At 38.9% G+C, this 20,566-nt stretch overlaps 1 protein-coding gene across 9 annotated transcripts in view; it reads right to left on the reverse strand.

Moving 5' to 3' along the window:
• Positions 1-827: 827 nt before the first annotated feature.
• TJP2 (tight junction protein 2) overlaps positions 828-20,566 on the reverse strand; it is a 68,545-nt gene continuing 48,806 nt past the window's right edge. For 8 of the 9 annotated variants that reach the window (XM_075526207.1, XM_075526215.1, XM_075526211.1 and 5 more), the window contains 16 exons: positions 20,221-20,323; positions 18,922-19,501; positions 17,286-17,389; positions 16,984-17,137; positions 15,799-15,907; positions 15,548-15,687; positions 14,963-15,029; positions 12,770-12,920; positions 11,900-12,008; positions 11,007-11,217; positions 9,527-9,714; positions 8,334-8,429; positions 8,147-8,226; positions 6,863-7,073; positions 6,345-6,445; positions 5,719-5,945 (listed from right to left, as the gene is read on the reverse strand). In XM_075526207.1, coding sequence (XP_075382322.1) covers positions 5,724-5,945; positions 6,345-6,445; positions 6,863-7,073; positions 8,147-8,226; positions 8,334-8,429; positions 9,527-9,714; positions 11,007-11,217; positions 11,900-12,008; positions 12,770-12,920; positions 14,963-15,029; positions 15,548-15,687; positions 15,799-15,907; positions 16,984-17,137; positions 17,286-17,389; positions 18,922-19,501; positions 20,221-20,323 — 2,626 coding nt within the window. In that variant the 3' untranslated portion in view covers positions 5,719-5,723. Of the gene's footprint in view, positions 1,740-3,429; positions 3,516-3,940; positions 4,280-5,265; positions 5,377-5,718; positions 5,946-6,344; positions 6,446-6,862; positions 7,074-8,146; positions 8,227-8,333; positions 8,430-9,526; positions 9,715-11,006; positions 11,218-11,899; positions 12,009-12,769; positions 12,921-14,962; positions 15,030-15,547; positions 15,688-15,798; positions 15,908-16,983; positions 17,138-17,285; positions 17,390-18,921; positions 19,502-20,220; positions 20,324-20,566 lie in introns of those variants that run through there. The other variant, XM_075526216.1, reaches the window with a different exon arrangement.

Raw genomic sequence — 20,566 nt, forward strand, 5'->3', positions numbered from 1 at the left:
AAATGGAGGCTGAGGGGAGACCTTATCTCTCTCTACAGCTACCTGAAAGGAGGTCATAGCAAGGGGTGTGTCGATCTCTTCTTCCAAGTCACAAGCGATAGGATAAGTGGCAATGGCCTCACGTTGTGCCAGGGGAGGTTAAATCGGCTATTAGGAAAAATTTCTTCACGGAAAGGGTTGTCAAGCATTGGAACAGGCTGCCCAGGGAAGTGGTTGAGTGACCGTCCCTGGAGGTATTTAAAGGATGCGTAGATGTGGTGCTTAGGGACGTGGCTTAGTGGTGGACTTGGCAGTGTTAGGTTTACGGTTGGACTCAATGATCTTAAGGGTCTTTTCCAACCTAAATGATTCTATTCTATGATTCTAATCTACGGTGAGCAGCACAAGTTTCCTCATTTGAGATGCATCTATTCCTTTGCTTAACAAGAAAACTCTACCTTTTTTGTTTTAAGAGAGCATTAGGAAACCATCTTTTCTCTAGCATGAGCAAAAATAAATTTCTCTATGACCCTTTCAAGAATTTTTATTCTATACAGCAGAATTAAGGATAAAGAGCAGGGATGGGGAGGCAGAAGTTAATACTCTAAAAGAGAAGTGTCTTGCAGGAAGTCCATAGTTCTGTGTTAGTTTTCTTCTAAATCACAACAAATTTTAAAACAACATTCAGAACACTGGGAAGCAACATCAACAGTGATGTTTCCCAATTACTTGAACAGCAGGAGATGAGACCCTGAACTGCACAGTGTACTGCTGTAACTATACTCAAAGTCAGAGACTCTAGAAGAATAATAGTGCTCAAAAGAAAGAGAAGATACACAAGGTTTGTCTAGAATATATCTTTTATTATTTGCAGTCTGTGCAAATTTTAATACATGACTGAATTTCTACACCATTTTATCTTTTTAAGCACATCCTGGTCTTTTCCAACAACCCAGTTAATTGCACCTTTATTATATACAGTCAGTATTTATGAAATATTACATATGCATCTATGAACTTAGAAAAATAACATGCAAGGGAAATTGTTACCATGAAATGGATAAAAAAAAAAAGGTAAAACAGTCAAATCCCCTTTTAGTGTGTTATGGCTTTGCACCACATATCAGATGTCAAAACAAACAGTTTAAGATGCTTCTTGTTAAAGGCACTTACTGTTCTTCAAATACACTTTCAAATTTAGTTCTATTGCATTAATAAGTGTATCTCTGGGATCATACTTTCATAACACAGCAGAACAGTCCAAAAAGGCAGCATTAATAAAAGGATAAAAGGTTTTTTTATGTTGAAATATAAAAATACCAAGAATTAACACAAACTTTCAGGATTTGGTCCTTATAAAACAGGCAACAGCATTCAGGCAATAGTGATTTCTTTTCTTAGACGCTAACGAAATAATATCCCCAAAAATGAACTCTTCCAGTTCCAGCGTATAGATATGTCTAAGTTGAGTAGCGTACCCTCTAACACCACCCCCAATAAAAACATAGCTTTTCAAGACTAACTACTGCTCCACTTTGGCTGTGAAGGAAGAAACTTCAAAAGAGCATTACACATGCACATACTAGCAAGCCTACAATTCTGTGTCTCTGTATCTGGATGGCTGTCCATAATACCCCTTCTTAGAGTGGTCTGATAGCTGCCGACGGTACTCCTCCTCCTCCTCTGCATCGCTGCCGTAGCTGCCACTGTTCTCTAGGTAAGGTCTAATAGGAGGTTTCTGGGGTTCTGGAGGTCTGGAGCTAATACAACAAGACAGGGAAGGAGAGAGAGATAATGTTTACTTCCATTCCGAAAAGCTGAAAAATAATTCTGAAAAATAATTATACTTAGTATTGGCTTATGGCCATGTACAACCTAGAAAGGCACATGGAACAAGTTAAACCCATTCTAGTCCATAAACAATTGCATGGCCATGGTAAGCCTATCTGGAGAGGCATTTTACTTCCATCAAGCTGGATCCCCATGTTCAGATTTGATCTACTCAACCTACCTGGATGAATGCCAAATTTAAAATTATTAAACACCCCTGCACATACACACCAAGAGCTTTACAGTGCTTTATTCCCTGAGCAGAGAGGTTTTCAGCCATTGCTGCTACCCCAACCAACATTTTCCTCCATTATTTTTGCACCAGGTTCTTTCTATGCCTGCTTCTTCTTTTGCACCCCCCATTTCCTGTCTCAAGGTCTGAAGACTTCTTATGTGACATTTCTTAAATTGATAGCCTTCTCTCCTCACTCAAGGCTCTCACTAGGGGTCTTATCCTTAAAAGTGGGCAGAAATAACCCATGCATTTGCTTTTTATACACTGTGGTGCTATCCATTTAATGTGACACTAAGCAGATATATAGAAATAAAATCTCCCAAGGAAGGGCATTTCCTCAGTTTCAAAAGCCATGATTTTTGCAATCCCACATTGTACAAAAACAAGACGTTATCCTCCTTCCATATTGCCCCAGTGCTTAAACACGCCCTTTAGGCCAATCATTAACATTCCTGTAAAAAGGCAACAGCACTGATTTCTGTATGTAAGCAAACATTCTGCATATGTGGTTAAATATTACTTTTCACTACTTCGAAAAAGCTTCCAAGGCTATATTAAAAAAGTATGCTTTTCTGAACCAAGAAAACTTGAAAATAATCACCTTCATGTTTTCCATTTTTGCACTTTAGATTATATACTATGACATCAAATGATTTGATTCAATAGAAAAAAAAGTCCCATTTCTATTGGCTATTATTAAGAGGCAAGAAAAATTTAAAGTCTTGCAGAGCAGAAAACAAAATCCATCATACAGTGTGTTAGCTCTTGCATAGGTGACTGCTCAAGCCATGGAAATATGCAGTGTGTAGGGTAAAATGTGACCATTGTGTCACATCTGGACCCAGTCCAGGACTCATTTAATTTTAATGAAAGACTACTACTTTCATGAGACTCAATGGGTGACCTCAAGCAAGTTTCATCCTCAGTTTCCCCACCCACACAATACATCTGTAAACTGAATAAGCATTTAAGTAATTGAGTGTTATTAAGTAATTACAACAACAGTTATTTGTTAGGATAGACTAACAGTCATCAAGTACCTAGCACCAGAAGAATGGACATCAGAGGACATGAATGCAGAAAAGCTTCTGAGTAATACTGATTGGGGCAAAAAATTGCCTCTGCAAATATTTCAGCAAAAGAATATAGTGTTTCTTCCTAGGTAACTCAAATACTATGAATGAACTAAAAGAACAAATATCCTGAAAAACAAGAAGAGTTCCCTGAAATTTTGCCCTACCTTTACAGTAATCTTTGAAGGAAGACAACAAAGAAATATACCAATGCAGGATTAATTGTATGAATAAAAACTGGCAAGATCAGTTTTTCTCCTGCTGGTGAAGTAAACAATCAAGACAGAATGCTTTAAACTGGATACACCTTACCTCATAGGCTGGGGCCAGTTCTGTTCCGACTTCTGTGTTTTGACAGGGACAGCATAAATATCTGGGTGCTTCTGGGCTATTTCAAGCTTTAAAAGAAAACAGGAGAAAAATAATTGTTCTTTTTAAGTCTATCCATTAGGGATCCTAGACTGTAGATCTAGCAGGTCACAGTTACATCTCAAACAATTAAAGCACAAATTGATAACTGATCTTATTCATATTCCTACAATTATATAATCTTTTGCTAGAGTAGTAATTAAAAGTGCAGGTGAAAACAATGGATTGCCAAAAGCAACAGGATTACTAGAAGCCAGCTTTCTATAGTTACAGTAGGAAGCCTTAAAATATGTCCTTTTTTCACATCCAAATTCACACAATGGTTATGTCTGTACGTGTGGTTTCCCAAACTTCTCCCTCCAGAAGCAACACAAGGGCATGACTTTCATTTTCAGGACGCACACTGTTCTATATGCTGGACAGCACAGCAGGGGGAGAATGCATCTCTTCATACCCTGGCATTCTGGGCCTCTTGTAGCTCTTGCATTCTTTGCATCCTTGCCTTATGATCCATCTCCTCAAATATTTTTACTTTCCTCAATACAGATTTTGGAGTATTTTCTTGTTCACTTCCTTCCTCTTCCAACTTTGCCTCCTCCTCCTCCTCTGCAGGTGGGACTGCTGGCTGAGAGTTTCTCAGGATGGGACGCCCAAAGGCAGGTTTCGCAGAAACAGGTGGTGGTGCTGCTTTAGCTGATACAGTTGAAGTCTCACTGCTGACAGCAATGTTACTTGATTTGGAGTCATAGCTCTTGGGGAAGTCATACAGATCCTCTTTGTTTTGTAACTTTCCCTGTAAGTACAAAATACACAAACAAAGGTTACATCAGCAACTTCATAATTTTCATTTCAAATGAAGGCATTAATCTGAAATTAATCTTTTTGCCTATGTATTTAACAGTGTCAATCTTCACCCGAAGTAACACTTGAAAGGTATTTGAATGGCTGCAACATTTTGGCCATACGCTCATACATTACACATCAACCTATAGAAGACTAGCACATTTAGACTTGTTTGTCCCATTTGTTAAGGATTACCAGAACTACAACGTGTGTTAGGGGACAGCACAGAAAAAACTGACCTCCCAAATGATTTGTCAGTACTATCTAATGTAGAATATCACTACCAGGAGTTTAGAAGTGCACAGGACCCAAATTTGTTTTCTATTCCATCTTTATTTTCCTTATACATGTCCTACTCCGCCCAATCTCCATTGTCAAGGCATACTTGAATATATTTTGAATACATGCAGTATGTGTGGGCACCCATCCTCATAAAGAAAGGACTTTGGAGTCAGGGAAAATCAGGAATTGCTAAAATAGAATTTGGTGTCCAAACATCGTCATTTTTTTCCCCTGTATCATTCCTGAGCAAGGTTTGAATGAACAGTTAACATCAATTTCTAGTGATGGAGACTGATTTCAGAGGTGGTAGATTCTGGTTTTGTGCTTCACAGTAAAGGCCATCAGATATGCTTTTCCTGATGATTAGCCCACATTTGTTCTTGCTGAGCTAAAAAAGTGCCTTTCAATTTGTTAGCAGACACAAAAAGGAGTCTACTTTCTTATTCCATATAGAGATCACACATACCTGAAGACCACTGTTATCCTTAAACTTTTCTCTCTGCTTGATCCTGCAATACCTTCAGTCATTCCTTCTCTCCACACTTACAATGTTTTCTAGTCTTTAATCATTCCTATTGCTCTTCCTAATGTGCCACCCTGGAGAGTTCTCCAGAAAGATGAAATTTGTATTTAGATTTGTTTCTACAAGTTTACCTTAGGTGGTTCAGGCTTGAATGCTGGAGGTGGACTTGGTTCTCTAAGGATCTCCCTGCTACCAGCTTTTCTCAACTGAGCCCTTGGTTCTGGACTAAATTTTTTTAAACTCTATGAGAGAAAATAAGAGATAAAATCACTGCAGTATCCAGAAATTCAATCATTTTTTCTCTCTCTCAAGTTTACTATTTTGGGAACAGTAACCAGGAGTCAAATGACTGTCAGCAACCTGACCACAATCACTGCAGATGTAATTGTAAAGTTCAAGGTGATGAGACATCATCAGGAAACCTACAGAGTTAGGCAGAAAAGCAGAGCTATTACTGTTTTTGCTCTACACAATGTGGCTCTAAAACACTATCACAGGTAAGATAAAGCTGCAGTTTAAAAAACTCATTTTTAAGCCATGCACACAGGGCTTTCAGAAAGTCCAAAGTACAGTCTTCTTGAAAATCCAATCATCTCACCTCCTCATGATGCACCGGTTCAGAGGACCGGCTAACAGATGAAATCCTTGGTTCGTCCAAGGGCTCATCAAGTTCATTGTCAGTGTATGCACCTCCTTCTCCATCTGTATCCTCTAGGTCACTGATCAGCCGACTGTCACAACTCAAATAGTCAGCACCCATTGCAGTAAGGTAAGACATACGATCATCTGCATCATCTTCCATGCCGTCCATCTAGAGAAAAGTCAGTAAGAATTAAGGAACAAAGATTCAATATATAAGAATTAGAGTCTAGTTAGGTCTCAACATCATGCCAAACAACTCCTTAAGAATGACTTTGCAGAACTGAAAGAAAGTCTAATGCGGAATCATAAAGGAAAGTCCTGTAAAAGTTTATCCCTCCTTACCATTCTCCCCTAGCCACAGCATTAGTGATGAAAGCTCCAAAGTATAACAGAAAGAACAATAAGAAGTAATTTTTTGTTACCAAGAAAGACATCAACTGACTACTTGTCTAACCTATCCAGCACTGGCAAACAAAATTTTGAACAATTTTTACTGGCAAGAGATATCTTGATACATCTGTATATACTTTTACTACAGTCCATAGTACGGTATGGACTGACTGCTTACCTTTCCTTCTGATACCCATACTGCTTCTCCTTGCTGTTGCTGAATTGTATCTTTCAGACTACCATACCAGCTATCGTTGGCTGAATTCAAATTGATGGTGGCTGTAAAAATTGAAGGAAAAAGTGTATCTACACAGCAAATGCAAAGACTTTATCCAGTCCTTGCTGTTAAACACTTTTTGTTTTAGTTATGTGAGAATGTTAAACAGCCATTTCATTTAGGTCATTGACAGAAGCATGGTATTTTTATTTTATTGTTTGTCCATTCCCCAAGCTTATTAAATCACTTATCTTTTAATGACAGGACGCCAATTCACAATTTCTTTTGTATTAGAATTTGGCAGAACAAGGAACTTTGAAAAAAGTCAAGGGAGAGATTGCTCATGACCATACCTTCACACCCTTTTAGTTCCAGCCTGCATGAGTTAATATGCAGGGTAATAAGTGGATGTCTCAAGACTCACATAGTCACATCCACTACTGTCTCGATAAGCAGGTTAGACACACATTCTTCCTTACCTGTAAAGAGGTGGGAACAAGTTTTCTTCAGTTTGTTTGCTTGCTCATAAAGCTTTCTCGAGCTCTTGTTAGATGTGGAACATAGCCTTTGTCTCATGGTTTTCACACCCTGCTTACTGTCTGGGTTAAAGAAGACCACAATTGGAAACCACTGGGTATAATTTAGCAGGTCCACTGCTTTAGGGGTCACATCCAACAGAGCATGTTTATCCTGTTAACAAGAAAGCCCAGTCAGTGTGCTGCTTGTGGGGAACAAGAGGAGGTGGTTGGAACATGGCATCCTAGGAAAACCAGGATATTTTTGTCCAAATAAGACCACAACTTGATGGATTTTTTCCCACAGTTATATCATTCAGAAGCCACAGCAGAAAGCCTTTTTCTTTGAGCTCCATTTTTCTGAACAGCTTTTGCCTGAATATCCACATTCTTATGTTAACTAACTCTCATGTTAAGTAAAATGCACTTATTCCACTTTTTTTTTTTTAAATAGGTAGTGAAAGTTAACTAGCTTTTCTCTCTATTACAGCTTCCTCTACCACAACTATTCCAGGTGCTATCTGTGAGCTTTTATCTACACTTACTAGCTAAGGCAAATCTCACTTTTTTCATTTAATACATTCCTTCTTAGCTACTTCCAGTGCAAAGATGAATGGGATTTTCAAACGTGTGCTTCAGTGGGGCCTGAGCTCTGAACAGACTTCTGTGTGACATTCTAGCCCTTCTGACATCAATTTTAATTGGGCTCAAGGCAATAAGCTGCAGAGTACATTCTTTTCGCTCAAGTCTTCTAGGCTTCTTGATTACCACCTATTTACTGGATCTCTAAACAGTATTATAAAAAGAGTCAATGCAGTCTCAGTAGATGCCACTTCACTATCACAGTCACTTCCTGTTCAGTTCAACAGTAGTAACTCTGAAGCAATCTAGAACGTTAATTTTCTGATGACAGTGAGAGCAAGTAGAGCACTGCATGACAATAAAGCCTCCATGGCAAATTCAGAAAGCATATAGTAAAACACAGATGTCCCTCTGTTCAAATTTAGAATGGACTAAGGAAGGAGAATTTAATTTCTAATATCAGGTTCACCCTCCCACTTGGAGGACAGCTATCAAAATTATAAAAATTGTTGTTGAACAATTTCAAAACAGCCCTATCATTAAAACAAGTCTGCTTATTGCAGAAATAGATGCAGTGAAGAACTAAGGACTCTGCAAGTTTTAGGAGCAAACAAATCAAACAACATGCCTTTGAGTGTAAGCAATTTTCATAGCGAAATACTCTACCTGCTCAATGATTTGCCTCACAGTGTTCAAGCGCACTACCCCAGTTGACTTCTCTGAACCTGCATCTCTGGGTTCTGTCTCTGCAAAGACAACATTTTAGCTTAGCTAGAGTGGCCGGGCAGCTGTGGTTATTAAGTTATGCCTTTTCTCAGTCAAGGATGATAAGGAAGCTAGGAGGACAACTTACTTGCTGTCTGGTACAGGTGAGGCAAATCATTTGACAACTTCTCCATAGCGACATCTGCAATAGGGCCAAATATCACCACGGGTCTCTTAAAACCAGCTGAAAGAAAAATATTTGGAGAAAAGATAAGTAGGATAAGACTGGTTTTATATATGAGTGAAGTGGCACAGATAAGACACATACTATACAAGGTTATGAATAAGTTGAATATATTAAAAAACATATTTAAAAAAAATTATTTCTCAAAAGTTTGTGCAACAGCCTCACCCATACAGAAAGCTATTTTTTATCAGGTGAGAAAGCAAAAGAGATTGTTCTAATAGAACAGCTTCCTTATTCCTTCTAATGAAGATATATTGAGAGGACTCTACATTCTGAAAACATACAGCAGATCTTCAGTAATCTTTCCATCCAGCAAAACAGCATGAACCTTGACCCAGTGGGTTTTGTGTGAATAAGGATAAAAATGCTAAACCAGCTGCAGGGCAGCTCAAAGAAGCAAAGAAATGCAAAATTCCGTTATGCTTCTGTCAAAACAAGTGTAAACATAGCTGTCATAAGTTAATGGGGGAATGCCATTCTATTGCTCAGTCTTCATCTTGACATCTGGGAGCTCCTTTAAAATACTCTTTACTATTTGTTTTCTTCCACAATACCGTCATGCGTGAATACGCAGAAAATTATCTTGACTTGCTCAACATCACTCGTAATATAGTTAAGTTTAGAGTCACGGAGATGGACCACACCAACCTTGATTACATTTGGACAACCTTTTGAAAATACTTGGGTTTTATTTGCTCTTAAGGTAATGTTAAAGTGGTATTTATGAGCAAGCTAAAGATTGTGATTGATCTCAGGCATATGGATTGTACTTTCAGAGCTAGCCAAGGGGAAGCTGAGGAAACAAGAAAACCCTGCTTGTTTCTTCCTTTTTTTCATTTTAAACCTTGAAATTGGCACATGTAATTTGGAGGCAAAGGAGAACAGCAGCAGTTTAAAAACATAAAAACCTTTTTTCTTAGAATAGTTAATAGCATCCAGAAATTTGCATTCTGAGAAAAACATCATCCCTTCCTCTTGCTCAAATTTAACATTGAACACACATTGTTCAAAATCACTTACTAAGCTGACCAAACATTTGGACACTAAAACAGCCAGCAATAAATGGGCAGCTGGCTCACAGCAGTCTCACTTACCCTCACGCAACTGAACTCGCTCATAAGCTGGGAATTTTGTGCTCACAGATACAACAGATGTCAGATCTTCACGACTCTTCCTCAGATTCTTCTTCACTCCAGATCGCTGGCCACGTGTTCTCCAGAAGTCTGCCCTATCGCTTGAGCCATCTTTTTGGGCATTTTGAACACTGGCCATCTGCTCAGCTCTGACAGAAAAGGCACAGAGTTCGTTTGTACAGAACTAGTCAAAGAGGACAAAAGCGCTTTCACTGAAGTACAACCGATTTTGAATTTGCAACAGGTAATTTGCCAGACAGACAACCATGAGTGGAGGAAAGAATAGAGAAGTGCAGGTTCTTTTGCCTTGGAGCAAACGCAGTGTCAGAATGATGCTCTGACTCACCACAGCTACAAGATTGCTGGGCAGGAATGAGTCCTCAGGTCTTAAACTGGTAACTCACACAAGCATAAATAAAAGAATGCAACTGCAAAGAGGTGGTGAGCAAATGCAACTCAGAACTGAAGGCCTAAGAAATTACTGTCACTATTCTCTTCTCCATTAGGCCTTAATAAGTTAAGTTACTACAGCATAGAAACAAAGCCCGGTTTGGTCAGATCAACTAACAGAGAGGACAATGTACTAACCAGGAAAGAGGCAGAGGAGTCACATAAGAAGCATATTTCAGGAACTTCTGTACAATGCAGTTGTGAGCTTTTTTCCTCCATCTTAAAATCACAACCACGCTCAAGAACTTAAAAGCTACAGTCTAAAAATACCCTGATTTTTTTGCTGATGAATTTTAATACTTTTACTTATTGTGCACATTTGAGCACTTCTTATTACCTTACATGAATTTTGATCAGGAAAGCATATTTAAGCAAAAACCATTGCTGTGGTTCACTCAGTATTTCACACAAAAATAAGGACTACAGCTACCAAGAAATATTAGCCTTGGAATAAATTCTTGAAACATTTTCCATAAGGATATACAAAAGAAATTCAAGCATTAAAGTTCTTTTAAAAAATTAATCATCAGAGTATTCTTTCACACACGGTCATGAGCTTCCTAAGGTGTAGGGGTTTTTTGTTGGGTTTTTTTTTTTGTTTGTTTGGTTTGATTTGATTGGGAGGGATGGGGGAATGAGGGAAAAAAGGCAAAAGCAGCAAAAATAGGACCTTCCACCCATTTTCTAGAAGAGGAACTGAAGCAGCTAGTGGTCAAAGCTTGGCTGATTGCTGAGATAGGAGCTCTAGGTCTGTGTTGCAAATACCTGATCTAGTATGTAGGTAACACCATCCTCTCCTCACATAATGCCATGGTTCTAAAAATCCACAGCTTTACAGGCACAATTGTTGTCAAAGTAAAGACAAAACAATTTATTCATTCTTGCAGGGTGGGGAGCAGGAAGGAAGAAAGGTATGACACAGGAAGCAAAAATCATTTGGAAAAAACAACCTTACTTCTAACAATGGGTAGGAAGATAGGTGCCACCTTACCTGCTCTTATTTGGAATGAGGCCCTTTTCCAGTTCATTTCCAATTCTCACAGCCAGCCAGTTTCCCAGTTTGCCATCATATAGTGTATCGACTACTCTAAAGATCTCCCCTCTGGTGAATGCTAAGCTCTGTGGTGACTCTTTTTCACACTCAAAGTGGCTCCTGATGAAGAATGAATCCCCTCTGCCACAGGCCATGATGTCTCTGTAGACTAAAACAGGAAATCCCCTTCAGTTTTGTTTTTTTTTTTTAAACTTGAAAGAAAGATTAAGCTGTCATTCTAGAGAATAGTTTTGAAATTCTTTCCCTCCACTCAAAAAGATGCAAAAAACCAGCCCTACACACACATTTCCAAGAGTGTTCTATACTTGTACATGTACAGCCCTTACAGCTCTGAGGGAAGGAGGTACTTGCACCTTCCCAAAGCAAAAGGCATCAATGGTACTTCAATATTACAGTAGGCTGTGTCTCCAACAGGCTTTGCTTGCTCCCTAACCGTTCATCAATAAAACTGTCCATTTGCTGCTATCTGACTGAATCCCTTATGACTGCCAAGGCACAGCAGAAAAGGAATGCTAACAGCAGATCTTGGACCAGCTGATACAGATTGAAAAGCAGAAGGAACAAGCAGTACATTGCCACTCTTCAGGATTAAGATGAGATGCTATTTGCTAATAATGAAAGAGATGGAAAAGTGCTATGAGAAACGCATCATACATGCACATCTGTATGACCCTCGTGGTATGGAATACAGCTATCTTCTAAACTACTGAAAAGGAAGGTAACTAAAATGCTATCGAGAATAAGCACAAGGGAGATTATTTGTAGTTTCACTGACAAAACAGAGCTTAAAAGCTTCATGGATATACACACATTTTGTTCAAAGCACCTACCTTCATATTTGCTTTGAGCCAAAATTGTCACTGTTTCACCTTTGGGAATTTCTAAGAGATACAAAACAGCATCTTCCCGAACAATGCCTCTGAAGTCTTGAGTGTTCACCTATGTACCAAAAAAATAAAAATAAAAAAAAAAATCAACACCTGAAAAATCAACAATAAAAGGAATAACCAAAGATTTTTGTTTCATCTAAAAAAATCTTAAATATTCTCTTCCCTTATTACACTTTTTTTTTTTAAGTCAATATGGATGTCTGTTGCCACAAATAATCCAGACATTAACAGTAATCTTTCTGAAATAACAAGGTCCTGGATGTGCACTGCTAGAGTGTTTCTTCTACTTTAACAGGCTCCAAAAGGCCTTGAAAATCAAGGCTATCACAAGAGAAAAGAGGCAGAAGAGAAAATTACATTAGCCTCCTATTAGAATTTTCAGAAGAAAAGGAGAATGTAAGGGAACAAAATGGCATAGATGATATAATTCACAAACTGGAAAAATAAATCACTGGTACCCAAGGAAACCGGAGAAAAATAAAAGAAGAAAAATATGCTGTCCTCAATTTTTTCCCCTCCAAGACTAGGAAGAAGCACTGTACAGAAAATTTATACTCCCATCTTGGGGCATTTTTCTTGATTAATATTTCTCCCACCTACCCCTTCCACAGAACTTTAAACAAACTAAAGCTTGATATACAATTCTCCTTCAAAAACTCATTTGAGTAAGATCCCTCCACCACACATAAACACTTCCAAAACAATAACTTGACTTCCTAAGATCATAATTTCTTCCATATTTCCACTAAAAAGCAAACCAAAAAATACACAAGTGATTTGCATTTCAGGGCCACATACTTGTACTCATACCTTAAGAATCTGATCTCCTTCCTGCAGTCCCTCCTGATCAGCTGAGGTGCCTTCTTGAATTCCAGCAATAAATATCCCTACATCATTTCCACCAGCCAGTCGTAGACCCACGCTGTCCCCTTTCTTGAATCTCACCATTTTCGTATTAGGACTACAAGATTTACAGGCAGAAAAAGGAAGTAAGGCCAGATGTTAGGCATATGACAGTAACAGGTTGTCAAGAGAAAAAAACTGCAACCCTTTCAACAAAATCATATTAATATTCTTAGTCCCTTTCTTTCACTATATAGGCTGTATTTACCCAGGTAACTCTTCTGTGAGGGAAGGAAGCAGAGAATTTGTATTTTTCAGTGTAGAAACTGAACTAGGAAGAGCGACTAAGTGGCACACACAGACTTGACAGAGCAGGAAAACAACTCCCTGTTCCTGAAGTCCCCAGATAGTTCCCTACTTATTGGATACTCTCTCAGATGAGCAGCTGGGTTTTTTGTGAAAACAGCCTGAGTTATAAGTAATCATACTCATTGTTTTTTCCTCTATATGCTTTGAGAACTGTCATATGAATTAAATTTATACCAATTTTCTTCGCAGTTTAACATGTTTGTTAGACAGAATTCTTCAAGTTTTCTTGTAATGAGAAATATTTCCAAGTATACTCTACTGGTATGTTAACAATCAGTCCTTTCATATTGCAGTGGGAGAGGCTACTGGACTAGGTTCAACTTTTTTGCTGTCAGAAAAGCTGTATACCCGAGTGACCTTCCAACACAGAGGACAGTACTTATCTGTCAGCCTTTCTCAGTAATACCCTAAGCCTGTATTATAAATTTCCCTTCAACAAAATAATCACTTGATTACTTTGCACATCAATGACAACATATGCAGGGTCCAACCCAGAAAAGATCTGAGACGAGAATCCATCTGAGAAAATACTCCAAGCTACAGAATATCTCCAAAACCTTATCTTCAGGCTTCTGCTTAAATCTCAGTGCTCCTCTCCCTTCAATTTCTGTATTTGGAAACTCTCAAAAGAAAACATGTAAGTTGATTTCCTATTAATACAGTTTCCAACTTTTAGTATCTTAATTGTTAAAGAATCGACCAGGTTCCATTTGACCACTTAAAAAAACCATCATCCCCTCCCCCCACAAAAATAAACTTTGGAAGCAGTATTTTGTTCATTTCTAAGCAGAGACTAGAACTGCAATATGGACTGCACAGGCTTGGATTTGAAGAAAAGACACAAATTTCTGTATAGAAGTTTCCAGCTTGTACAGAAACACACATGTGTTTGGCCTTATCTTGCAACAAGCTTGTTTACAAATCAAATTGAGGACATTCTCTTTGTATCTTAATATTGTGGAGAAGGGGAGGGTTGTCTTTTGTGTACACATAAAATAACAGAAGAGGTGTAAAATACATTTCCGTAGAATTGCACGGGTTAGAATGGCCCTCTGCTCAAAGCAGGTTGTTCAGAGCCTTGACCAGTTATGTTTTTGAGTATCTTTGGTGGTAGAGATACCACAGCCTACCAGGGAAAGCTGTTCCAGTGGTTAACCACACTCATAATAAAAAGTTGTCTTCTTGATATCAAGTCAGAATTTCCTATGTTCCAGCTTGTGTCCCTTGCTCTTCGTCCTACTACTGTACCCCTCTAAGAAGAGTATGGCTCTTGTTTTCTCTACACCCACTACCCATTAGGTCATTGCAGACAGCAGTAAGATGTCCCTTCAGTCCTCTATTCTCAAGGCTTAACAAGACAGTTTTCTCGTTTTTTTCTCACGTCATACGCTGCAGCCACCAACTCCCTAGACTCGCTCCAGTGTGTCAATGTCTTTCTTGTCCTAGGGAGCCCCAAAATGGACATAGTACTCCAAATACTATTTCAAAGTGCCAACCAGAGCAGAATAAAAATATACCACTGTGTACATTCCCATGCAAGCCTAGAAACACAGGGTGTTCTATACCTTCCAGGTAGAAGGCAAGTCTATACCTTCCAGGCAGATACTTCTAAAACTAAGTTTAACTCAAATATGGTCAGTTAGAAGCCATGTCATCTCTTCTTGGCATTAAGCTATAAAGGGAATATCACTCCAAATGGGCAAAAAACCCTGAAACCCATGCAACCAAGAACCAGGTACAGGTCACTGGAAGAACACTGAGTGCAAAAGAACACAGCAAGTGCTGCCTTACCCATAGATTGCTTCATCTTCAGGGCTGGGTTTAAGAATCGTTCTTGTAACTGCTTTTGGTTGAGACACTATATGTAAAAGCCAATAGAAGTTACTGAGCTATTTAATAAGTTATAAATGGCAGCAATTTTTAGCTATCAGATAGCAATCAAACCCCTCCATGCCAAAGATTAATACAGATTTAAATGTCAAGCATCCCTTTGACTAGAATATATTTACTTCCATTATTTTTTTTAAATTCTTGAAAAAGAATAAAAAGATCAAGGGAGGGATACGCAACTCTTTCAGGCAAGCCAGATCAGACTTCAAGATTAGCTTCATTTGGCTGCTTAGGGCAACAGGCTACCGTAGATGCTCTAGGAGAATACTTGTTTTTTTGAAGTGGTAATTTTAATAAGCAACTCCCTTCAAATAATCTCAGGTCTTTCTTTTCTCTCTGCACCACAAAGCAAAAACAGACCTCTTCTCTGTGTGTCAGGATGGGGTTGACGTGAAGAGTATACTAGACATATCAACACGATTGAGGGAGTAGACATTCTGTGGCCAGGAAAAAAAAAAAAAGGAACTAAAAACTTCGAACTCTGACCTGCCGGGTCATCTTGGTACTTCAGTTCTTTGTTTGTGTCTACAACTGTAACAGCAGGAGTAGCAATGTCACCAGTCGATTTGAATGGTGTAGGCATTGCTCCCATCCTGGACATCCTACTGGATGGATCATCTTTTGCACTAAAGGAAAAAGAAAAAAAGCGTAGTGAAATCAGATAAGAATGCCACATATTTTAAGAATTTCTTTGACAAGCATTAGAAAAAAATGGACTAGAAAAGACCATTTCTTACTTTGGTTTCTCTTTCAGCTTTTCATTGGATGAATGTGAATCTAGATCAGAATGATGTAATCTGTCATCTTGAGGGGAGAATGATCTGTTTGACTCTATTTCAGAAATGTCTGTAAAGAGAGCAGCAAATCAAGAAATGTAGGATTTGTTTAAATTATCTGCACATCTGATCACCACACTTATTTACAAAGCTTTCACATACAAGATATGCTGAACCTTTAAGCCTACTCCTGTTCCAAGTTGGATTTGGCTAGGATTCAAAAAGTGCTGTATGCCTTTTTAGTGCTTCCACCCCTCCTCAGACACCCCCCTCCCCCTAAAAATATTTCAGGAAGGTTTCACACAACTTTTAGGAAACACACTCACATCACACAACTACTTTGAGTGTACCATAGACTCATTAACTAGTGTTAGCAGCCTTTTATTTGAGGTCTCATGGAGGTTCCCAAACAGAACACACCACCTTCACATTAACAGTCCTCACATCATTGCTTTTCACTGACAAAAGAAACAGAGTAGCCCTCAGACTTGAACTGTATCTCAGTCTTCACAGTAAAACCTACAAAAAGCTGCACCCAGTATTCTGACATCAGAGAAGCAAATATCTTGCACTAAATAATGTAACACCCTGCTCCCTCAAACATCCTGAGCTCTTCCCAAAACAAGATTATGTTGAGAAATAATAGCTCATACACTGTGAGAGATCATTTGTACAGAATAGATACTGGAAATAGAAACCAGTTGTCCAGGGGGACTTAATTTCCTCGTCCTGACATTTTTTTTTCCCCTCTCGTTGAATGCTGTGATTAATGTTAATGCCCTCAGAAGGAGAGACCAGTCCAATCCGCTTGTTTTTAAAACTGAAGTCTTTTATTAAAGCAACCGACTTGCTTGTTCTGAGAAGTAAGATTGATTTTGCCAGACCAACATTGCTTCTTCTATCTCTGCCCCCGCCCAAAATGTAATTATATGATTACTACAAAATTATTCTTTCACCTAAAGGAAGTGGGCTTGATGCTTCACTGGCTATTACTTATGTTTGTTTGTGTTTGGTTATTTTTGTTTCTGGTTTTTTTGTTTGTTTGTTTTTAAAAGAACCTAGTACCACTCTACCACAGCAAAACACTATAAGCTCCATTCTGTTCCGGCACAGAGTCCGAAACTTTTTATACACATTAAACCTCACCATCCATTTCTGAGTCGCTGTCGTTCAATGAAGGAATGTTGAGCAGTGTCTGCTTTCTGTCCCTGAGGACAACCAGCTGGAGCTTCCCCCGTGACTTCTCAATCAATTTTCTTGCATCAGCTAAAGACATGTTCTCTGTCACTGTACCATTGATCTGGACATAAAAAGGCAACAATAACACTACAAGTAAACAAATAAGTCCATATTGTGCTCAAGTTAAACTTGACTATAACATAACTTACTCCAGAGTAACCACTGTAACAAGTGCCTGCTAAACTGCTAGCAGTATAACCAGAACAGACCTTGAGAATGATATCCCCTTCATGAAGGTTGCCATCTTTGGTTGCTAGGCCAGTACGGGTCATTTCTTTTATGAAGATCTGACTTCCAAGCCGGAGACCATATTCTGGAATCAGGGAAATAATTGACTGTAGTTTAGAAGATGAGCGAGGATGCATTTTTTTTAAAACTGCACAGTGTACATGCAGCACACCCCATCACACCATGAGAAAACAAAAATAAAAAAAATGTGGACCTAGTAAACCCACTTAACCCTAAGCTAACTCCTACATCTGTGCTGTCACCACACTAAGAACAAACAGCAGTCCAAAACCAAATGACAGATGGATGATTAGTCTGCACGTTCAACAGCAAAACAATGCCTTTGTTCTGGAGGTGCTTATTAACATGCTGGACTAGATTCTCGCTCTGTATCATATTTTGCGTGGCATAGAGAGGGAAAAGGGTCAAAAAGCACTAATAGAAGAGCTGGGTTTTTTACCAGTTGCTGCATGCTGACCCTGTCCTATCTGTACCCCAGTGTCTCTGTTTCAGGCAAAGGATTCCCCCCCACCTTTTTTCCCCTTTGATCCATGTTACTTGGATCAGCATATTTGCTATGTAAAAAGAAAGGCAACACTCTTAAAACACGCACATCCTAGAACAATGGAAAAGGAAAGAAACAGTTATCTGCTTTAAAAAATCATCACATCCGAGCAAGTCTGCAAAGTATCCATATGAATGGCAGGAATTATTATGGAATTACTAACTACATACAAAACTTAACAGACACCTTAAATTTCTCCTTATTTGTATACCTATCTGGATTATCTTTACAAGTGGAAACATTATATGCAGGGGAAGAAGAGGGAGAAGGGAAAGGGATCCTTGCCAGAGTCAATGAAAAAAGAGGTTAGCTCCTGCATACAAAGCTTACATGAACAGAAAATTCTTACAAATCACAACAGGGCTGATTAGAAAAAACTAACAACCCACAAAATCGCCACAAGGAAACCACCACACTCCCCTGAAAAAACCCAAACAGAAAAGAATGTGCAACCTAATCTCAGATATGCTTTTTAGCAGAAGAGTCTTTATTTCACAGCACAGGAAAGATCAGGCTTTCGGCTTTCATTTACACACTCCAATCAAATCTTGAAAGGCAGTTTCAGCTGTTGCTATTTCAGTATTCTTTAACTACATTCTGAAGTATTCAGAACCAAACAATCCTTGGAACTAATTTAACTATACTGAAGGAAAGAAGTAAGTGTGCTATTAAAGGCAGAGTCTACGCTTCACCCTGTGTAGCTGACCCTTTTGTAGATGTGCCAAGTGTAATCTGAATCATGATCAGATCCATGTTTCCCACCAGAACCAGAAGAATAGGGCAAGACAAAAATGGAAAACCAAAGGACATAGTGGCTTGAAAAGACTGAAATGATGTGGGTGAACAGTTCTTTGTTCAAAGGTAAAGTTCAAGGTGCTGGGGGAAAAAGCAACCCAAACCAGCCAGGAAGAATGAAAGAACAACTTAAGCAATCAGTTAGAAAACCCAACATTTAACCTGTAAAAGCAGAGAATATTCAGCTCCTCTCCCTCCCCCACCAACATAACATGCTGTATTAAAAGTCAATTCCTCTCCTCTCCTACTATACCTACCTTCATTATGTCTGCCTTTTGTTAAGAGAACACTGATCGGTCCATTCTGATCCTGCGGTCCTAGGTACTCATGTTGATGGTGTATTTCAGGCGAAGGACTTCGGGAACGAAGCCTGTCCTGACTTTGACTCCTCATTTCCCTCCCATATCTAGGATCAGCTTGAGATCCATGACTATAACTGGGTGGGCTGTAGTCTCCTCTGTAGTCCCGTTCATAGCCACCATCCCTGTCGATGCTCCTTCCCCTGCTCCGATCTCTTCTATAGTCTCGATCCAAGCTCCTGTCAACGCTTCTACCACGACTTCGATCACGGCTGTAGCTGCATTCCCTACCACGGTCTCTGCTTCGGTTACGCCCTCTGTCTTGTTCATCTCTATAGCTCTGATCCAGGCTGTTTCCCCAGCTTTGGCTGCGCCCTCCATTACCACTATGCCAGCTTCTGTTGCTATATCCACTTTGAGCACTTTTCCCGTCAAATTCGGCACGGTCATCCATTACATCTAAAGCTCTGTCCTCATAGTCAAGAGAGGGGCTTCTCTTCAGCGCAGCAGCCTGCACTTTTCTTGGTCTTTTCACTACCTGTTCAGTGCAATACGAAACAAACAAAAAAACCACTCCAGTGGTCAGAATGTGAAATTCAACACATGAATATTCTTCACACTTCAAAGGGGGGGACACACACACGACATGACACAATGTTCTATTTATAGAACCACCAGTAAATTAGATTATTTAGACGTGCAGAAGAAATACTTACTAATTGGGAGGATAAAGAACAGTAGGAGAATTTAAAAAAAAAAAAAATCAGATTAGCAACCACATTCTTTTACCTCTGCAAGAGTGTGAGTAATGAATACTTTTTTTTTAGAAGTCATCTAGAAAAAGAAAAATGTGACAAGCCCCCAAAAGAGAGAGTTGCAGATTCCTCTCTCAACTGATGGAAGCCAATCTGGACAGCAAATCCTTGGACAAGGTCTGTGTATGCAGAACATCATTTGCCTCACATAACTTTGTTTTTTTCCCAACTACCACTCATTATTCAGTAAAATTAAAGATCGAGGACATACATTTTATTTCCAGTTTTTCAACAGGATAACTTTGTGACACTGTTGTTTAATTTCCATTTATTTTACCTGGAGAAACTACGTCTTTGCTTTTATTTACTTTGTACATTCTATTGGGCAAAGGTGTGCTTTGCTTTATGAATTTATAGTACATTTCCTAGAAGAAAACCAAGATCTTGACTGGTTACACAGATACATACCATATTAGAGTGAATACATTGGTAATTTACTTACAATGGTGGCCACTTTTCCACTTTTCCTAAGCTGTTGGACTGCAAAAGAATGTGGAACATTTTCCATTGGGGTCCCATTAACTATGACCACCCGGTCATTTTCTCTGGAAGAGGGGGGGAAGGGGGCGGGGAAAAAGAGAAAAAAGGATTTAAGAGGAGTCTTCATGAAAACACCTGAACAAAATTTCTTCCTTTTTTCCAGGGGGAAACTATAGATTTCATTTACTTTAACAGGGAGTTTTGCTTAAAAACCTGTGTTAGTTATACAAATGCTACAAGACTTGAATACTAGAAGAAGCTTTCAGTATGTTTAAAAATTAGACTTCGGGTAGTGGTGTGTATCTTTG

This window comes from Mycteria americana, chromosome Z (assembly GCF_035582795.1).
Source record: "Mycteria americana isolate JAX WOST 10 ecotype Jacksonville Zoo and Gardens chromosome Z, USCA_MyAme_1.0, whole genome shotgun sequence".
NCBI classification, from domain to species: Eukaryota; Metazoa; Chordata; class Aves; order Ciconiiformes; family Ciconiidae; genus Mycteria; species Mycteria americana.